Here is a 19,725-nt window from a genome sequence, read left to right on the forward strand (position 1 = left end):
ATTAATTCCTTTTTTTTTTTTGTGAGACTGAGTCTCACTCTGTTGCCCAGGCTGGGGTGTAGTGGCACAATCTTGGCTCATTGCAACCTCTGCTTTCCAGGTTCAAGTGATTCTCCTGTCTCAGCTTCCCAAGTAGCTGGGACTATAGGGTGCGCACCATCACGCCTGGCTAATTTTTGTGTTTTTAGTAAAGATGAGGTTTCATCATGTTGGCCAGTCTGGTCTTGAACTTTTGGCCTCAAGTGATCCACCTGCCTCAGCCTTCAAAAGTGCTGGGGTTATAGGCATGAGCCACTGCGCATGGCCCAGATTCATTCTTTTTGTTTGTTTGTTTTGATATGGGGTCTTGTTTTTTTTGAGACAGGGTCTTCTTCTGTCACCCAGACTGGAGTTTAGGGGCACAATCATGACTCACTGCACCCTTGACCTCGAAGGTTCAAGTGATCCTCCCACCTCAGCCTTCTGAGTTGCTGGGACTACAGGCACACACTACCACACCGGCTAATTTTTGTATTTTTTTGTAGAGATGGGTTTCACCATGTTGCCCAGACTGGTCTTGAACTCCTGGGCTCAAGTGATCCATCCGCTTTGGTCTCCTAAAGTGCTGGGACTATAGGCGGGAGCCACCGTGCCCAGCCAATTCATTCTTTAAATGAACGAAAGGACTATGCTGCCTAGGACATATAACTCTAGTTAATATCATGTCTGCAGACACTCATTTGTTCAGCAAAGTGCTAGTCACGGAGGGAACGGGACACTGCAATCCTCCCTTACCCAGAAGGATTCTAGAACAAATCTCAAGCCTTGGAGGGGGAATGAGATGGGCAGAGAGGTCCCCGCATTCCTAGTCAATTAACCCGCAACAGGGTGGCTTCTGTTTCTTACCAGCTCCACACACAAGGACCCTGTGTCCCAGGGTAACGCCACCTCTCCTGCAGGCATGGATCCCCACAGAAAGTGGCTCAATCAGGGCGCCTTCCTCAAAGGTGACGTTGTCAGGAAGCCTGAGGAATCATTCGACACACAGAGATGCTCTGAGTTAACGACAATGCTAACAATAGTATTATACATGCCCAACGTTACTGTCATAACAACCATAGCTAACATTCATCCAGCATTTATTTATGTGCAGAGCAATGTGCTAAGCAATTTATATACATTAACTCATGTAAAGCCCTGGAATAGTTCTGTGGTAGGTACTATCATTCCCATTTTACAGATGAGGAAACAGGCTTGGTGGGTTAAATGACTTGCCCCAGTGGTTCAAAGCTAGTGAGGGGCCCAAAGGGCTCAAATTAGAAGCCAGCTATGTTCTGACCCCAGAACCCATGCCACAATGTCCCCATCTGAAGAAGGCAACATGGTTTTCTTTGGAGAAATCAATTCAGTGAAATGAACACGTTACATTTTCTGTAATGTGCTATCCAAGGTAAGGCACGGTGGTTATCATTAATAAACGAAAAGTTTACTTAACAAGGAGTTAACATGGCCACGTTCCAGCATCTCGTCTGCTTCTCAAACTTACAGCCTTTTTAGCTTCACTTTAGCAAACAATCCTGACTATCACCAGTTTCGCAGAACAGTGATTTAGCAATGGGCATCACTCTGATAGTCACCCCCCATATTATACATTCCAGAGGAACCACATCTGAGGACAGCAGCTGCCCGGCTCACCCAGGACCAGTTAAGAGGAAAAAGGGCCTGTTCCACATAGCTGATTAAATGATGTGTCACCTTCACTCTGGGTTCTAGGTTTTCACTTCCACTGGCATCTTGACCCTCTCAATAATACCGCTAATGATGACAGCAAGTATTTGCATAAAGCTTTACAGATGAGGAAGCATGCTCATCCATTACCTCATTTAATCCTCATGATAACCATGTTAGGCAGGTAGGGCAGGCTTTTTAAAAAAACCTTTATTTTACTGAAGAGGAAACTGAAACTCACTGACATTAAGAGAATTGCCAAGGTTATGAAGCTAGGGAATGGAAGGCCAGACTTAACCAAGGTGTCCTGATTCCACATCCTCTGCCTGTCCCATATCAGCTGCCTCCTGGTTGAGCAGCTGTGTAGCTAATATTAATATCCAATTTCTGCTAGTTCCTCACTGCCCAGGATTTACCCAGCACCCCAAATCTCCACACACAGGAACATGAAAACCCTCAAGTTCAAGAAAGAAATAAATGTGGCAGCCAAACCATGTGCTCATCCCCATGATCCTCTCAACACTGTCCCTAACCTTCAACAGAATAACTCAGAGTCCTCCTATCACTGTCCCTGATCCTTGACAGAACTACTCCCCAGGCCTTTGGAGGCCCAGCTGCCGCCCACCACCCCTTATCCCTTCCCCTCGGCTTCTTTCCCATCACTTTCCCTACTCCAGTCCACTCTCCTGCTTTGACTGCGGTCACACTCCTTCTACTCCCCCTAGAAGTATCCCTTCTACATAATGGGAAAAAGTTTAAAATGAAATAGTGAAGATTCCTAAACTCTCTCAGGGACTCCACAGGCTCCCAGACATGCCTGCCCTTCCACATCTGGGCTTCCTGAAGAACTCAGAAGGGCTCTACGCAGAGGGTGGACTGCATGGAAGCTACATCGAGGAGAGATGGGATTGGGGAAGGTGATGAGGGAAGACTGTTATCAGAAAGAATACTCTACAGATTAAGCAGACGCTGCCTCATCCGCCTGCACCCAACACAGCCAACCGTGTTGGAAAGCTATCTGGTGTGGAGGCAGAAGCATGCACAAGGAGTCCTGGAGGCCAGCCCCGCTGCCACTGACCTTGGGAAAACCACTGACTCCACCCTCTCCAATCTTGTCCAGTGGGGGTTGATGGAGAACAAGGATGAGAAGACTCCAAGATTCCTCCCAGCCCCAACCTTTCATGACTTTGTAAACACCAGAGAGCGATGAGGCAACTTGGTAGTTTTTACAATGGGGTTCAGGAAACAGACCAAATTGGGTAATGGATGATTAAGAAGCCAAGGAGGAAGCAGGAAAATAGAAAGAAAATAGGTAGGTACACAAATAAAGAGGCTGTGGTAGTATGGGAATCCTAAAAAGACATCAGAGAGGAGGGCTTGGGTAGGGAAGAACTGGGGACACAGGCAGAAAGCACCCTGGGAGGAAAAGAAAGGCAGGGGCTGTATGACTCCCCAGAGACCTTCCTCAGCACCCCCACTGCCACTGCCAACCAGAGCCCCATCATTCCCTATAAACCACTAGCACAAGGCTCTCTTTCAGGTCTACTCCTGCACCTCCATTCCCAGACCACTAGGCCACGAGTATGGCACAGCTTGGCACCATTTACTGAGTACCTACTATGGGCCAGACCTCATGCTGGAGACTTGATATGCCTTTCTCATTGGATCTCATCAGTAATTCTGTGAGGGAGGTGCCATTACTATCTCTATTTCACAGGCAAGGATATCGAGATTACAAAATTTAAGTGACTTGCCCGAGGTCACACAGTTGTAACTGGCAGAGACCAGTGGGCCTCACCACTATGCTCTTCTGCCTTCCATAAAACTTTTGTTTGGTGTCTTGACTTGGAAAGGGCCCCAGAAAGACGGGTTCATTCAGGAACCACTTGCTGAAAGGTGGACTCTGCACAGGTAACCTGCTTACTTCTAGAGCAGGTTCAGATGTTGACTTAAACCCATCACAAGGTCTCTGGCCTGTGACTCCTCTCAAGGCTCCCAGTAGGCTCCCAGATTGTTCCTGTGACTGGCACCTGGCCTCCATCGGACAAGCCCCATCCTGGCTGAAAACCACCACTGGGGCCAGGCTGGGGTGGCAGGAGAATGCAACTGAGTTGGGTCAGGGGGAAAGCGGCACTTTGGCACCTTAGAGCTCCATGGCTGGGGCCATGGGGGGCCATGAAGAAAGGCAAGCACTTTGCTTCCTCCAGACTCAACTTCACAATTTCAGGGGTGAGAACTGGAGTAGGGTAGGGGAGTGGGCACAGGGCAGGAGCTTGAGACTCACAGACACCCCAGTTTGACTCTTGGTTCTGCTGCGTGCCCAAGTCAATGAGCTTCCTTCTGCCTTGGTTAACCCAACAACGGTGCCCATCTCACCATTATTCTTGTGGAGATTAAATAAATTAAAGCATGCAAAGCACTTATTAGCACAAGGGCAGGCACATAGTAATAATTATGACTCTCCATGCATCACCTTATTTAATATTTTGGTGATTAAATGAAACTGAAGCAGAGAAAAGTTAAATCATTTCTCCAAATTCACTTGCTAGGAGGGAGTAGATCCAGGATCCCAGAGCTCAAGCCCTGGCAGCACACCACGGCACCTCAGGAAACGTCAGCTGTTGCTGTCATGGTGTGTTGTTGTTATTGTCGAGGTCATTGTTGTTGTTTTGTTTTTTCTTGAGACGGAGTCTTGCTCTGTCGCCCAGACTGGAGTGCAGTGGCGCGATCTCAGCTCACTGCAACCTCCACCTCCCAGGTTCACACCATTCTCCTGCCTCAGCCTCCCAAGTAGCTGGGACTACAGGCGCCTGCCACCATGCCCGGCTAATTTTTTGTATTTTTTTTGGTAGAGACAGGGTTTCACCATGTTAGCCAGGATGGTCTCGATCTCCTGATCTCGCGATCTGCCTGCCTCGGCCTCCCAAAGTGCTGGGATTACAGGCGTAAGCCACCACGCCCAGTTGAGGTCATTGTTGTTATGAACTTTCTGGTGGTTGCAGTGGAAACTAATAACAGAGGATGAACCACAGGAATTCTCTCCAGGATGTCTGCAGAGGGTGAGTGATTTTCAGCAGTATTTTTCTATTGTTGCTGTAAGTAAGGGAAACTGACACTAAAAGACTAAAACCAAGCACTGTGAGTCAGTCTTATTCCTAGGGAGGCTGCCCTCTCTCAATGCCACCAAGAAGAGGAGCCTGCCCAGGTGATGCCACATGTTTGGAATTATGAGCTGAAAAGAATAAAGAAATAACCACAGGAAACAGCACCAAGCTAATGAAGGGAAAGAGGTCCCAGGTGACCCAGTGGGACTGTGGACACTCACTTGTAACAAAAGGCTGCATTGTGCTTGTAGAACCTGCAGAGGTTTCCGTCATCGGGGGGTGTGGCACAGAAGAAGATGGAAGGCGACAGATTGTATCGGCCAGACTTGCAAAATTCATCATTTTCTCGGGGAGCACCAGGCTCGATGGCAACACGATCACCTGGAGAGGAAAACAAAGATGGCACCCTGCCCGAAGGTGGGAGCAGTCTCACCGCTCTTTGGTCTGGTTCTTTGTTTTCCAACCTTTGAAAACAGCAGAAGCAGAGATGTTATGAAGGCTTAGCATGCTCATGGGCAGATGCCAGATGCGAGAATCTAGCTTAATGAGCCCCCTCCTCCCTGGGGACCCAGAGTGTCCTAGGCAAGTAAGGAAACTTGGGATGAACCACAGACTTACTCTGGGGGAAAAGGAACACCCCCTCCTCCACAGTTCAGTGTGGCCTGCCCTTTTCCCAACTCCTGCAGCAAGCCAAGCCACCTCTCTATCTCCACAGCCACTTCCCAGCTAAGGCAAGCCAAGTATAGTTCCCGTCTCACACTGCTGCAAAAGGGGTAGCTCATACATGGAGTTTGCAGGCATTTTTTCTTCATCTGTTTGGAAGATAGGGAGCAAAGCCTTTACAAAGACAGGAGCTGTAATTACAGCATGTTTAATGTCCAGTCTGGTCGTTTTTGGACAATAACTAGGAGTCACCGGGCGCGGTCGCTCAAGCCTGTAATCCCAGCACTTTGGGAGGCCGAGACGGGCGGATCACGAGGTCAGGAGATCGAGACCATCCTGGCTAACCCGGTGAAACCCCGTCTCTACTAAAAAATACAAAAAACTAGCCGGGCGAGGTGGCGGGCGCCTGTAGTCCCAGCTACTCGGGAGGCTGAGGCAGGAGAATGGCGTGAACCCAGGAGGCAGAGTTTGCAGTGAGCTGAGATCCGGCCACTGCACTCCAGCCTGGGCGACAGAGCGAGACTCCGTCTCAAAAAAAAAAAAAAAAAAAAAAACTAGGAATCAACTGATTCCTGGTAGTAGGACTGCAAAGGCCAATGACCTGCAGAGGCCTCATACAGCGGAGGGTAATAGTTGAGGCTTCTGAACAGCCAGTTCTATTATACTTCTATTCTATGCCTCATTATACCTGCTTGGAAACCCAGCCTGAGAACTGCTCTCTAATTGTTTTTTTTTTCTATCTTTTTATTATGAAGAATTTCAAACACAGCAAAATTCAAAGAATTGCATAGTGAACACCTGGATAGCCTCCTCCTACATTCTTCGAGGAGCATCTAGCTATGTTCACTTTATCACATATCTATCCATCTACCCCTCCGTCTCAACTCTGTCTCTCCTTCCATCAGTCTATCTTCTTTTCCAATTCATTTCAAAGCAGGCTGCAGACATCACCCTTAAATGCTTCAGCCTGCATATCATTAACTAGAGTTCAGTATTTGTTTATGATTCTTTTTTAAGGTTATCACCTAGGAATGCAAACCCCTTTCAAGATACACAACACTCACTACCACTACCTCAGAAATCTTATTCCTCTGTGTCCCTTCCCAGTCAATCCCCACCCCCATCCCCAGAGGATGTTTTGATTTTTTTTTGTTTTGGTTTTTTTTTTTGTACCATGGAGTAGTATTGCCTGTTCTGGCACATCACAAAAATGGGATCATACAGTAGATACTCTTTTGAATCTTGCTTCTTTCAGTTAGCATAATGCTTTTCAGATTGATCTATGTTGTTGTGGTATTAACTGTCTGGCCAGGTGCAGTGGCTAATGCCTATAATCTCATAATCACAGTACTTGGGAGGTCAAGGCAGGAGGATCACTTGAACCCAGGAGTTCAAGACCAACCTGGGCAACATAGGAAGACTTCATCTTTACAAAAAAAAATTTTTTTTAATTAGCTGAGCATGGTGATGTGTGCCTGTGGTCCCAGATACTTGGGAGGCTGAGGCGGGAGAATCACTTGAGCCCAGGAAGCTGAGGCTGCAGAGAGACATGATCACACCACTACATTCCCACCTGGGTGACAGAGCAACACTGTCTCAAAAACAAATGACAGTTTGTTCCTTTTCATGGCTGAATAGTGTTCCAATGTAAGAGTATACTATAGTCAGTATCACCATTCTCTTATTGACAGGAAAAACCTGGTTGTTTCCAGTTTTCCTGTTGTTGGTTTTTTGGTTTCTCTGTGTGTGTATGTTTTTTTGGTTTTTTGTTTGTTTGTTTTTTGAGACAGAATCTCACTCTGTCATCCAGGTTGGAGTACAGTGGTGCAATCACTACTCACTGTAGCCTCGACCTCCTCAAGTTCAGGTGATCTTCCTGCCTCAGCCTCCCAAGTGAGGGAGGAGAAAGAAAAAAAGCAGGCAGACAATTAGGGCAGGTCCTCGGTGAAATTCTTTCAAACAAAAGAGCAGTCTGGAAAAAAATCAAGCTGCAGGCACATAGAGAGCAGCTTGGAAAAATCAAGCTACAGGCACAGATAAGGGAGTGAGGCCCAACACAGAAACGCCTTGGTTCTCTGTGTAATCAGTGGACTCCCAGGAAAAAGTTTCCTCCCTTTTTTGGGCATGTACACAGTGGGCTCCATGAGAACTTGCATGGGGTGGGGTGGGGGCTTGCCTAAAACATGCCCGTAGTTGCTCAGGCAAGAGAAGCTGCACCCTGTGCTTGCCTAAGACATGCTGACAGCTGCACAAATAAGGGAGGATACACAGGTAGCCACACAGATAAGGTAAGTTACACAGCACCTGCACAGATAAGGGAAGTTTCTTATAAAAACCTTCATATTTAATTGTAAAACAACAACCCTATTTCAGGTCAATCCCCTGCTCTGCTGCCGAGAGCTTTCCTCTTTCACTTATTAAACTTTCACTCCAACCTCACCCTTGGTGTCCATGCTCCTTAATTTTCTTGGTCATGAGACAAAGAACTCTGGATAACACCTTAGACAAGGAGACTGCTACAATAACCCTAGACTGCTTCACCCGTAGGGGGTCATCTGGGATATGTTGGAAGGGTGAGTAGGAGCAGCCCTCCAATACTTTACTTTCTGCGGTTTCTTCTCCACAGTTTTTTTTTTTTTTTTTTTTCCCTCTCAAAATCAAACAAATACCAGGCCTCTGTTGGTCAGTTAAGAGTGGTTAGTGCAGCCACCAGATCTGTAAGACTCAGAGGACAGGCTTGCTGGAGAGGACTCTGTCAATCCCCCATCGCCGTCGGGTGTTGGGAATGTCAGCTGTGTTCCAATCCAGTTTCCATTTATGGAAGACCTAGCCATCGCATGGGGTCGGAAGGAGGTCCTGGGACAACTGAAGGTTTCTGGCTGAGGCTACACCTCAGTGTTATCTGAAGGCTCCTGAACTAACTCCAGTCCCTGACAGCCCATCATGGTGTCGGCACCAGGACTTCCAGTCTTTCCTATCGCATTTTCTTCCGTTCTCTCCTTTGTGGCTATCACGTCTCCTATCCTTTCTTTGTATGCTATGCTGAAGGTGTTTTTACAACCTGGGAATATAATTTTGTTGGATAGAGTGAGCCAGTGCCTTAGTAACCAGGAATGTAACTCAAATTGCTGTTTTTGTGATTTCCTAGAAACAGGGAGAATTCAAGATATCAGTCTAAATTTTCAGCTAGTAAGGACCTTTTTGTCCCCCCAGTGATAGCTATTCATGGCACTGTATGGGAGGATATTTCACCCTCAGTGAACACCCGCTTCTCCATCTGGGTTTTTTTTTCCTGCATGTAAAAACCCACTACTGTCCAATGAACCAACCTACCTTCCTTCCTTCCTTCCTTCCTTCCTTCCTTCCTTCCTTCCTTCCTCCCTTCCTTCCTTCCTTTTTCTTTCCTTTTCTTTTCTTTTTCTTTTTCTTTTTTTTCTTTTTCCTTTTTTTTGATGGAGTCTCACTCTGTCGCCCAGGCTGGAGTGCAGTGGCACAATCTGGGCTCACTGCAAGCTCTGCCTCCCATGCCATTCTCCTGCCTCAGCCTCCCAAGTAGCTGAGACTACAGGCACCTGCCACCACACCTGGCTAATTTTTGTATTTTTAGTAGAGACAGGGTTTCACCATGTTGGCCAGGATGGTCTCCATCTCCTGACCTCATGATCCGCCCACCTCGGCCTCCCAAAGTGCTGGGATTACAGGCATGAGCCAACGCACCCAGCCAAATCTTTTTTTCTATTCATAAAACTTTTATTCCACTTAGATGAATTTAATACACATGTTCTTAATAATTATGCTTGGATTGTTCATAAAAATTTCATAAGACATTAAACAAAGCTAGCCATCATCTCAAGTTGTTTACCTGTTAACTATTTTACAGCACATGCATGTTAGGCAAATATCAAAAAAAAAAAATCACAAAAGCAAAAAACTTAAAAATCACAAAAGCAAAAAACCTAAAAAAAGGTTAAATACATGGGTTTTTGGTTTACTGCTGTGCTTGATATACATAAGTAATGAATATCAATCAATTCAGTTTTACTGCATCTTTACTTTTACATTTGTTCTTTGGTTGCCTAAAACATTTAAATACAAATACAATGAGCATAGCAAAAATAATGAAAGCTAACAGCAGGTAACTTTACAAATAATGGAATGTGAACCGTTTCTGCCCTTACCCAGAGTAAGATGGGTTACGATTGTCTACAGGAAAACTTCTGCAGCTGTAGTCAAAGGTGTGCACATTAAGGTTGAGTATTCTACAGATATACCATGTGGGATCCATGGGATAACTGTTTCTATCACAGTCTTGTAAGTGCTCCAAACCTTAAAGTACCCACAATTACTACACCTGTGACTGGAACCAATGATCCCTTTAATTCTCCACCAGGACAAACCAATATGTAGGCAGTTTTCTTTGCTTAGATACGGAAGCAGTTTTAACACTGGCCCTTGTGAAGCCGCAATGTACCAAAAGTACTGTGTCAAACATTTGTAAGTTGTATAAAAATTCCACATCCCCATATTGGCCACCTCAAGATGAAAACAGGTAAATCCCTAAATGTTAACTGGCTCTACTCCCCTACTATTAAACATAAAAACCACATGGGAAATACAGAAATTCAAATAAAAGTAACATAAACCTGTCGTAAACAAAAACTATTGTGGGATAGTGCAGATGACAAATGGTCTACTGTGTAAATTTTAGGAGGCAGACAAAAGTTGGAAGGCTGGTTAATTTTCCCCTCCTTCTCCTGCTTCAGCTTTGTCTCCTTGGGTATCTGATGTCCACAATGTCAAGTTGTCTCTCAGTAAATGCATTATTAGCGTGCTGTCTTTGTATGACTCTTCACTTAATGTATCAAGTTCAGCAATGGCTTCATCAAAAGCTGTCTTTGCAAGACAGCAGGCTTTCTCTGGGGAGTTCAGAATCTCATAATAGAACACAGAGAAGTTAAGGGCCAGATCCAGTCTGATAGGATGTGTTGGTTGCATTTCCTTTTTGCTGGTTTCAAAGGCTTCTTGGTATGCTTGTTGTGACGGATCCACAATCCCTTACTTGTCATCAGCAGCAGCAACCTCAGTCAAGTAACGGTAGTAATCCCCTTTCATTTTCAAATAGAAGACTTTGCTCTCTGCTTGTGAAGCACTGGGGATCAAGAACTTTTCCAAAAGAGATAGTATCTCTTAGCTCTGTCTCAATTTTCTCTCTGTATTCTCGAACCATCTGCTGTTTTTTCTCAGCACCTTCTGTCTTTTGTTCAATATTTGAGACGACCCCGCAAGATGACCTGCGGGTTCCGACAACATTTTTACAAGCAAGTGAGAGAAGATTCCTCTCCTCACTGGATAATTCAGCTCTTTGCTCAGTTACAGACTTCATGCAGGCTACTGTGTCATCATATTGCTCAGCCTGCTCGGCCAGCTTGGCCTTCTGAACCAGCTCATTTTAATCTATGACTGGATGTTCAGTGTCTGGAGTGGGTGGTGGTGGTGGACGTACAGGGGCTCAGCAGTCTCTGGGTGGCGAGGGCAGCACTGGCAAGGCTGAGACTCTGTCTGCCCAATGAATTTGAACAGTTCCTCTATGCGACAATTTTCTTCTGCTAGGAGGCATACTGTGGGGGTAGACTATCAAACCCGAAAACCTCTCCTTCTAACCTCTGCCTGGAAAAAATTTAGAGTCAGAGTTTTTACCTAACATTTCAGTCCCTACCATGCCACCTAATGAAATGAGATTTTTCTCTGTGGGGGTCACTATTGGCCCTTTGTCCAAGGCCTCTAGTTCCCCAATTTCTCTCCCTCCTACATCCCTCTGTTAGGGACCAGGCTCCATGCCCCATCTGCAAACAGCAAAATTCCACCTTCAACAGTCAAGAAGAAGCCACCCTTGAGAGACAACTGTTAGCCTCAGTGCTGTCCCCATCACAGGGAGAACAGTCATTCAATCCTTATGTTTGAGGCACCTGTTCTGCATCCAGCTACATTGGAATCTCTGGCTAACAGACAATCGCTTCTTCAAATATCAGGCTTTCCTGCTAGAAGGATCTACAGTCCACTTAAAAACCTGTCCCTGCCTAAACCCAGCCACTTTCCTCCCAAGGGAAATTAGAGACTACTGAAAATAGATTTACGTGCAATGTGTGTAAGGAAAGTAAAATGTGTTTTGGTAAAAGATTATAATAAGGCATGGAAATGTAAATTTTGCCTAGAAATAAAGGGTTGTTCTGAATTAGGTTAAGATAAAGCTGAAGGTTTGAGTGAGTTGTGGAAGGATTACAAAAATAATCTTGCAGCATAGTGCGGTGGCTCACGCCTGTAATCCCAGCACTTTGGAAGGTCGAGGTGGGCGGATCACCAGGTCAGGAGATCGAGGCCATCCTGGCTAACACGGTGAAACCCCATCTCTACTAAAAATACAAAAAAATTAGGTGGGTGTGGTGGCAGGCGCCTGTGGTCCCAGCTACTGGGAGGCTGAGGCAGGAGAATGGCGTGAACCCAGGAGGCGGAGCTTGCAATGAGCCAAGATAGCGCCACTGCACTCTAGCCTGGGTGACAGAGTGAGACTCTACCTCAAAAAAAAAAAATCTTGCAAAGGAAATTCTGTGTGTGAACATATTGACTAAATTCAAAAGGATATTCTATTTTTTTATGTAAATTGAGCATTGAAATAAAAGCACAACAAGGCTTTCTTAAGGCACTGATCCACTTTTTAACAAAAATTTGTAGAGGGTTATAAAAGCTTTATGAGAATCTCACCTCATGATCAAACTGGGTAAGATTTGATAGAATTATCTCTAAGGTTTCACTAAAAAAATTGGGTTTGACACCCTTGGTGTCCACGCTTCTTAATTTTCCTGGTCATGAGACAAAGAACTCTGGATAACACATCAGACAATAAGATTGCTATATTGACCCTAGACTGCTTTACAAGTAACTGGGACTATAGGTGTATGCCACCATGCCTGGGTGATTTTGTTTTTGTTTTTGCAGAGACAGGGTTTTTCCATGTTGCCCAGGTTGGTCTCAAACTCCCGGGCTCAAGCAATCCTCCGGCCTTGGCCTCCCAAAGTGCTGGGATTACAGGTGTAAGCCACCACGTCCATCCCTAGTTGTTTCTCATGACTATCTTGCCTCCTCATCAAGGATGGGAATGCCCCAGGATTAGTCAGTCTTCTGCTCCATATTTATTTTTCCATAGTGTCTAGTGTTGTGCTAGACAAATTTTTATTGCTAAACATAGAATTTGTGAATTGGGAGAAAACAAACCATGGGACACAAATGTCATTAGTATCTAGAAGGGCACTACTTATTGGGAAAAATTTCCCTGGAATGTGACAAGTAAAAGCTGTTGGTTAAAGACAGTAGCACTTTTCTGTTGTAAAGAAAGGGAGAGAGGTAGGAATAATTGAGGACAAATAGTTATCCCGAGGTTTTGGGATGGTTCAGATGGTTCATCTTCAGGCAGGTACCCAGCCCTATGTAGGGGAACTCCAAATACGCTGTCAATACAGCAATGGCCTCCAAGTTCGCAGAAAACAGAAAGCAGACTTACAGGGGATTTTAATATCACAGGTATTGCTACACATCAAAGTTACAATTGGATTTAAACTCCGTCTGAATTTGGGGAGAGACCCATACCAGTGAATCAGAGACCAGACTGGAAACCTTGGCGGACCCTCCTGCCTGTGCCCAGAACAAGCTGGAGACCAACATGGCTGAACGCCAGTGAGGCCGGAAGCCATGTGGCAGGAGCCCAGGAAAGGACCCACAGGCCTTATCCTGCCTCAGTACCTGGTTATTCAGGAAAAGTCTGACGGACAGACTCCACTGGGAAGAGGTGCTTAAACCTACCACGCAGAATAGAGTTTACTAATAATGGTGGGATCTAGTCCTGCCATTTACCAAATGCCCATTGTGTGCCAGGTACCAGGAAAGGCACATCACAAAATCTCCCTTCCCTCACCATAAACCAACAAGATGGTGTTATCTCTGCTTTAGCGATGAGGAAACAGAAGCTCAGGTGCTCACACAGTGATAAGCTGTGGAGATTTGACTGTCCGCTCACCTCTGTACGAGTGTTCAGGCCCTCCGGAGCCTGAAGAGAATGTTAGGAACCTTGTGAGGCCTACTGAGGCCATGGAAGGTCTGGTCTTTATTCAGCAGGGACATGATAAGCTATTTTTCCTAAGTCTTTTTGTGTTGAAAGTACTCACAGAATAGTGTAGAGTCCTGGTACATAGTTAGTGCTCATTAAAATAAGTGGTGAAGGCTGGTCTGAAGGTAGTGCGTTATCTTAATTGATTGTTCATAGTCAGTTACAGATAATACTCCTTGTTCTACTCTTTCCCCGCTTCTCACTAGTGCACTTGACTAGTCTAGTCTTAAAAAACATAGGAATGCTTCCATGCCTTAGAGTTATTGACTCACATGTATGTTTATCTGTTAGTTTATTTATTTATTTGAGACAGAGTCTTGCTCTGTCACCCAGGCTGGAGTGCAGTGGCATGATCTCAGCTCACTGCAACCTCCACCTCCCGGGTTCACGAAATTCTCCTGCCTCAGCCTCCTGAATAGCTGGAATTACAGATGTACACCACCATGTCTGGCTAATTTTTGTATTTTTAGTAGAGATGGGATTTCACCATGTTGGCCAGGCTGATCTTGAACTCCTGACCTCAAGTGATCCGCCCACATCGGCCTCCCAAAGTCCTAGGATTATAGGCATGCGCTACTGTGCCCAGCTGACTTATATGTTTAAATTCTGTAAATGAACATTAGGAAATATTTGATGAGTTGTGGTCTTCTTTCTAGATTAGTTGATTAGAATTTTAAGTCAAAGTTAACATATGAAAGACTTTAAATCCAAATTTTGTATCCTAAGAAAATAAAAGGACCCACAGAAATCCTTATGAGCACCAAAATCTGTCTATATTTAGCTGGGCACGGTGGTTTATGCCTACGTGATCCCAGCACTGTGGGAGGCCGAGGAAGGCTGATCACCTGAGGTCAGGAGTTTGAGACCAGCTTGGCAAACATAGTGAAACCCAGTCTCTATTAAAAATACAAAAATTAGCCAGGCGTGGTGGTGCGTGCCTGTAATCCCGGCTACTCAGGAGGCTGAGGCACAAGAATCACTTGACCCTGGGAGGCGGAGGTTGCAGCGAGCCGAGATGGCGCCACTACACTCCAGCCTGGACGACAGAGTGAGACTTCGTCTCAAAAATATAAAATGTCTGTATTTGTCTCTTCCTTCTATCTCCTCTGACTCCCTCTACTTTCTTTCCTGTCCAGTGAACTTTCTGCAAATTATGCCTATGCCATTAAGGATGAATTCTTCCACCTAGCCTTCAAGATCCTCCATAATCAGGTGGAGTTTTCATACTATTCAGTTTTACCTTCTGATTATGATTATATTATAACATGACATTTCACAGTTTTACAGTGCTTTATTTTATTATATTTTATTTTATTTTATTTTTTGAGACAGAGTTTTGCTTTGTCACCCAAGTTGGAGTGCAGTGGTGCAATCATGGCTCACTGCAAACTCAACCTCCTGGGATTAAGTGATCCTTCTGTCTCAGCCACCCGAGTAGCTGGAACTACAGGTGCGCACGACCACACCCAGCTAATTTTATTTTTCATAGAGACAGGGTCAACCTCTGTTGCTTATGCTAGTCTCAAACTTCCGAGCTCAAGCAATCCTTCTGCCTTGGCCTCCCAAAGTGCTGAGATCACAGGTGTAAGCCACCATGCCCAGCCAAATGCTTTTTAAAGAGGGACTTTTATAAAGATGATGCATGTTTATCATCTCCAATAACTCCCCAACACAAAACCTCTGCGTGGAGCAGCACAGACTCATCCGCACCCAGATGTATTACTCTCGAATCTGTAATTTGATTGTTCACTTCCTCTTTTTTTTTTTGAGATGGAGTCTCGCTCTGTCTCTCACCAAGGCTGGAAAGCTGGCATGCAGTGGCACGATCTCAGCTCACTGCAACCTCCACCTCCTGGGTTCAGGCAATTCTCCTGCCTCAGCCTCCCAAGTAGCTGGGACTACAGGTGTGTGCCACCACGTCCGGCTAATTTTTCTATTTTTAGACAGAGTTTCACCATATCGGCCAGGCTGTTCTCAAACCCCTCACCTCAAGAGATCTGCCCACCGCAGCTTCCCAAAGTGCTGGGTTTACAGGCATGAGCCAACGCACCCAGCCTGTTAGCTTCCTCTTAACTAGAATATTAGCTCTGCCCATTTCAAGAACTCAAATATAAAACCTTTCATATTTGAAAGCCCAGTGGTTCTGAGCACTTGCTCTAGAGTCCAAAAGACCAGGATGGGCATACCAGCTCTGAGACAAACTAGTGAGTGACCCTGGGCAATAACCAGGCTTCAATTTCTTCTTCAACTAACAAAGATAATAATGCCTATCTCATAGAGTTGTTTCAAGAATGAAATAAATAGCCCAGGCGCAGTGGCTCAGACCTGTAATTACAGCAAGTTACCCAAATTACTGCCAAGGTGGGCAGATCACTTGAGGTCAGTTCAAGACCAGCCTGGCCAACATGATGCAGCCCCGTCTCTACCAAAAATACAAAAATTAGCCAGGTGTGGTGGTGCATGTCTAATCCCAGCTACTCAGGAGGCTGAGGCATGGGAATCACTTGAACCAGGAGGTGGAGGTTGCAGCAAGGTGAGATTGCACCACTGCACTCCAGCCTGGGTGACAGAGTGAGACTCTGTCTCATAAAAAAAAAAAAAAAAAAGAATTGTACATCTAAGTGTTTAACATGGAGACTAATGTAGCAAATCAATAAATATTAGCTACCTTCTTATTAACGTTACTACCATTAGATGTCTAGCTCAAAGACCTATCTCCTCCATGAACTCTTTAACCACCTTTGCCCACAGCAAATGCCCTTTAAACTCCTAAAGCCTGTTCTTTCCCACACCTAATTGTATCCTATGGGCTTGCTGTCTAATTGCTGGTATTTATGTAGGGCCTGACATCTAGTGTTTCCACATCGCTCTAAGCATCCAGGGATCATATCTGCTCATTTTTCTATATCCCTCAAGGCTCGTGGCATAAGACTGAGCTCATTGTAGACAATTGACTAAACCCTTGTTATAATTTACATTTAGAGAATCCCACCCTATATTATAATTTATAGTCAGAGACTTTGTCCCACAGGTGAGAACCAATCACCAGAGGCTATTGGAAGCTATAAACATTCCACTATGAAATAACCTCATAACACCACAGGAGCTTTCGTGACTTCCACTAATGATGAATGATTTAACATCCCTAAACAAGACACATGCCTGACTTCACAGCTGGCCAATCCCTCTCCATGTGGTTGGGCTCAGAGAACTTTATAACTAACACAGGACGGTGCCTCCTGTCAACCTCCACCTTCCCCCAAATAATGTGACCTTATTTCCTGGCTGCACAGCAGCCTCACTGGTAAAGGAAGGTTAAAGCCAACAGCTAACTATGCCAAGACAACTTGGATTTAATTCATGGTATCAGGGAACAACACAGGCTGCCACAGCTGAGAATTCCTCCCTCTGGGAAGATGAATTAAGTAAATCTAGGAAGAATAATGGTGGTTTCCCAGCCATCTAATAAAAATCAAACATTATATCCAAGGCCCTGGTTCACAGCACCTAAAGGTAGTTTGGGTTCCTATGCCTCAAATGTTTTCTCCAGCCCTTTACCTGGCTTATTTCTTACTTGACTCCAGATGTTGGATTAATTGTCCCTTCCTCAAATGAACCTAGGGTCTGGATAAAAGACACTAGTCACAATGTGCATTCTCCTCTACCACCCTTAACACATGGTGACTAAGTAACTGTCTGCTCAAAGGTCCCTCTTTTCTTGTGTAAGGTAAGATCCATGTGAGTATGGACCAAAACTGTCTTGTTCCCTGCTGTATCCAGAGCTTAACAGAGGGTCTGGCCCAAAGAAAGCATGCATATATATTTATGTTGAATGAACACATAAGTCGAAGGACCTTGCTTACCTGGTTTTAGGTGCTTTACCAATGATCCCACTTTTTCAACTGTTCCTGAAGCTTCATGTCCCAGCACCATGGGCTTTTTCACGATAAAATTCCCAATTCGACCCTCCTCCCAGTAGTGGACATCTGAGCCACAGATTCCAACAGAATGCATCCTCAGCAACACCTCTGATAAAAGAAAAGAAGACAAAAACAGTGAGAGAGGGAACAACCCCTATCACTCTGAGGTGCCCTAGTGATTTCCCTCTGCCCAGGGGAGAGGGCTGGGTTACCAGGCCAGGCACACTATTTAGGCCATAGAGGAAAACAAGCTACATAGCAACCCTGATTAAGTCTCACAAGGCAAACAAGCTTCCACATGTGATGGCTAATTTTATGTGTCCACTTGGCTAGGCCATAATGCCTGGTTGTTTGAAGATACATGTTGGGCATGGTTAGCTTTTAAACCAATAGACTTTGAGTAAAGTAGATTACCCTCCATAATGTAGGTGAGCCTCATCCAATCAGTTTGAAGGTCTTAAAAGCAAAGACTGAGGTTTCCTGAAGGAGAAGGAATTCTTCTCAAGACTGCAACATCAACTCTTACCTGAATTTCCAGCCTGCCCTTTGTACACACACACATACATACACACACATATATCTTAGTGGTTTTGTTTCTCTGGACAACACTGACCAATACACTGGGTAGAAAAGATATTATTAGTAGCATGAAATGTACCAACCACTTAAGAGAACAAACTATTTTCCGAAAGAAAACTTTCTAGATAATTAATATGCTATGTATGATTCTTACCTGTTTTTGAGAACAAGTCTGATAGAATCTCAGCTTGGCAACATTTTGTGAACTATCAAGTTGAGTTCTTCATGCTATTGTTTTCTTTCCTTTTTTTTTTGAGACAGAGTCTCCCTCTGTTGCCCAGACTGGAGTGCAATGGCAGGATCTCGTCTCACCGCAATCTCTGCCTCCCACCGCAATCTCTGCCTCCCGGGTTCAAGCAATTCTGCTGCCTCAGCCTCCCAAGTAGCTGGGATTACAGGTGTGTGCCACCATACCTGGCTAATTTTTGTATTTTTAGTAGAGACAGGGTTTTGCCATGTTGGCCAGGCTGGTCTTGAACTCATGACCTCAGGTGATCCACCTGTCTCAGCCTCCCAAAGTGCTGGGATTACAGGCATGAGCCACCGCGCCTGGCCAGTTTTCTAAGTTCAAAATAATGATGGTACTGTGCCCCTTTGGTGAAATAAGTACCAATAAATACCATCATCTCTGACTGAGGTGATGGTTATGAATACCTCCCTGAAAGAAAACACTCTGCCTTAGAAAGACAAAGAGACCCCAATCTCTGCTGTGCAGTGCACTTGCCACAGACTACTGGGGTGGCTCTTCAGAATTTTCTTCCTCGGTTTTAGTGAAGAGAGTAAGAAATGGCAGGGTGAATTCTCAGATCAAAGGCAGGGAAAAGTCATTTGAGTTAGGAAAATCATCTCATAATTTCCTCTCTTGAAGTAGCAACTGGTTGCGAGAGATTAGATTTGACTTTGCTAGAAAACTCGCTACAATGCACTCTTTTCCCTTCCGATGCAAGTGTAGCAAGAGACAAAAGTGTGAGCAGAATGCTTCTTCAGGGAGAAAAGCTGTACCAGGAGCCAAGCTTGCACTCTGGGTCTAAGACATCCCTCGTTCGGCCACTTCTGGAATCAACAGTCAACTTTTCAGGACACAGTGAGGTGACTCTTTAACTTCCCTGAACATGGATCTTGGTGAAAATCCTTGAACCCTGACTATACAATACTTGCTCAGCACCCATAGAATGGCTATATTCTGTCTAGTCTGTATTCTCACCACTTACAAGTCAATAACACAAGTGACCTTTCAGTAGCAAAGCTCTGGATCCACCAGGAAAGCTGCCTTCGATCTGATGTTCACCCAGAAGCTGCAGTTCTGGTGTGAGGTAGGACAAAGTGGGAAAGGACACCCCCAACTTCTCAAGGGTAGAAAGGGGACGTGACTGTCTAGGTGTGAGAGGGGGAGGGTGAGTACCTACAGATACTCTGCCCATTGCCCCCAGCCTCACTTCAGGGTCCTGCATGATTATGACAAAGTGGGATTCCAGGGATGGGAGGGATTAGACAGCTGTCAGCAGGGATCTGGGCCAACAGAAAAAAAGAGATGGAAATGTTCACAGCACCTGCCATGTGCAGACAGTGGGCTGGACTCTATCCTCACCACAGC

The 19,725-nt window shown here is 45.2% G+C and overlaps 1 protein-coding gene and 1 pseudogene across 2 annotated transcripts in view; both read right to left on the reverse strand.

The window, feature by feature from the left end:
* The window catches only part of SORD (sorbitol dehydrogenase), a 45,375-nt gene that overhangs the window by 10,572 nt on the left and 15,078 nt on the right, over positions 1-19,725 (reverse strand). For both annotated transcript variants that reach the window (XM_033190263.1, XM_033190264.1), the window contains exons 3-5: positions 17,496-17,660; positions 5,033-5,192; positions 886-1,004 (exon numbers count right to left, since the gene is read on the reverse strand). In XM_033190263.1, coding sequence (XP_033046154.1) covers positions 886-1,004; positions 5,033-5,192; positions 17,496-17,660 — 444 coding nt within the window. The remainder of the gene's footprint in view (positions 1-885; positions 1,005-5,032; positions 5,193-17,495; positions 17,661-19,725) is intronic.
* On the reverse strand, positions 9,191-11,112 carry LOC117070733 (annotated as a pseudogene).

This window comes from Trachypithecus francoisi, unplaced genomic scaffold (genome assembly GCF_009764315.1).
Source record: "Trachypithecus francoisi isolate TF-2019V2 unplaced genomic scaffold, Tfra_2.0 Lachesis_group3, whole genome shotgun sequence".
In the NCBI taxonomy this organism is placed as follows: Eukaryota; Metazoa; Chordata; class Mammalia; order Primates; family Cercopithecidae; genus Trachypithecus; species Trachypithecus francoisi.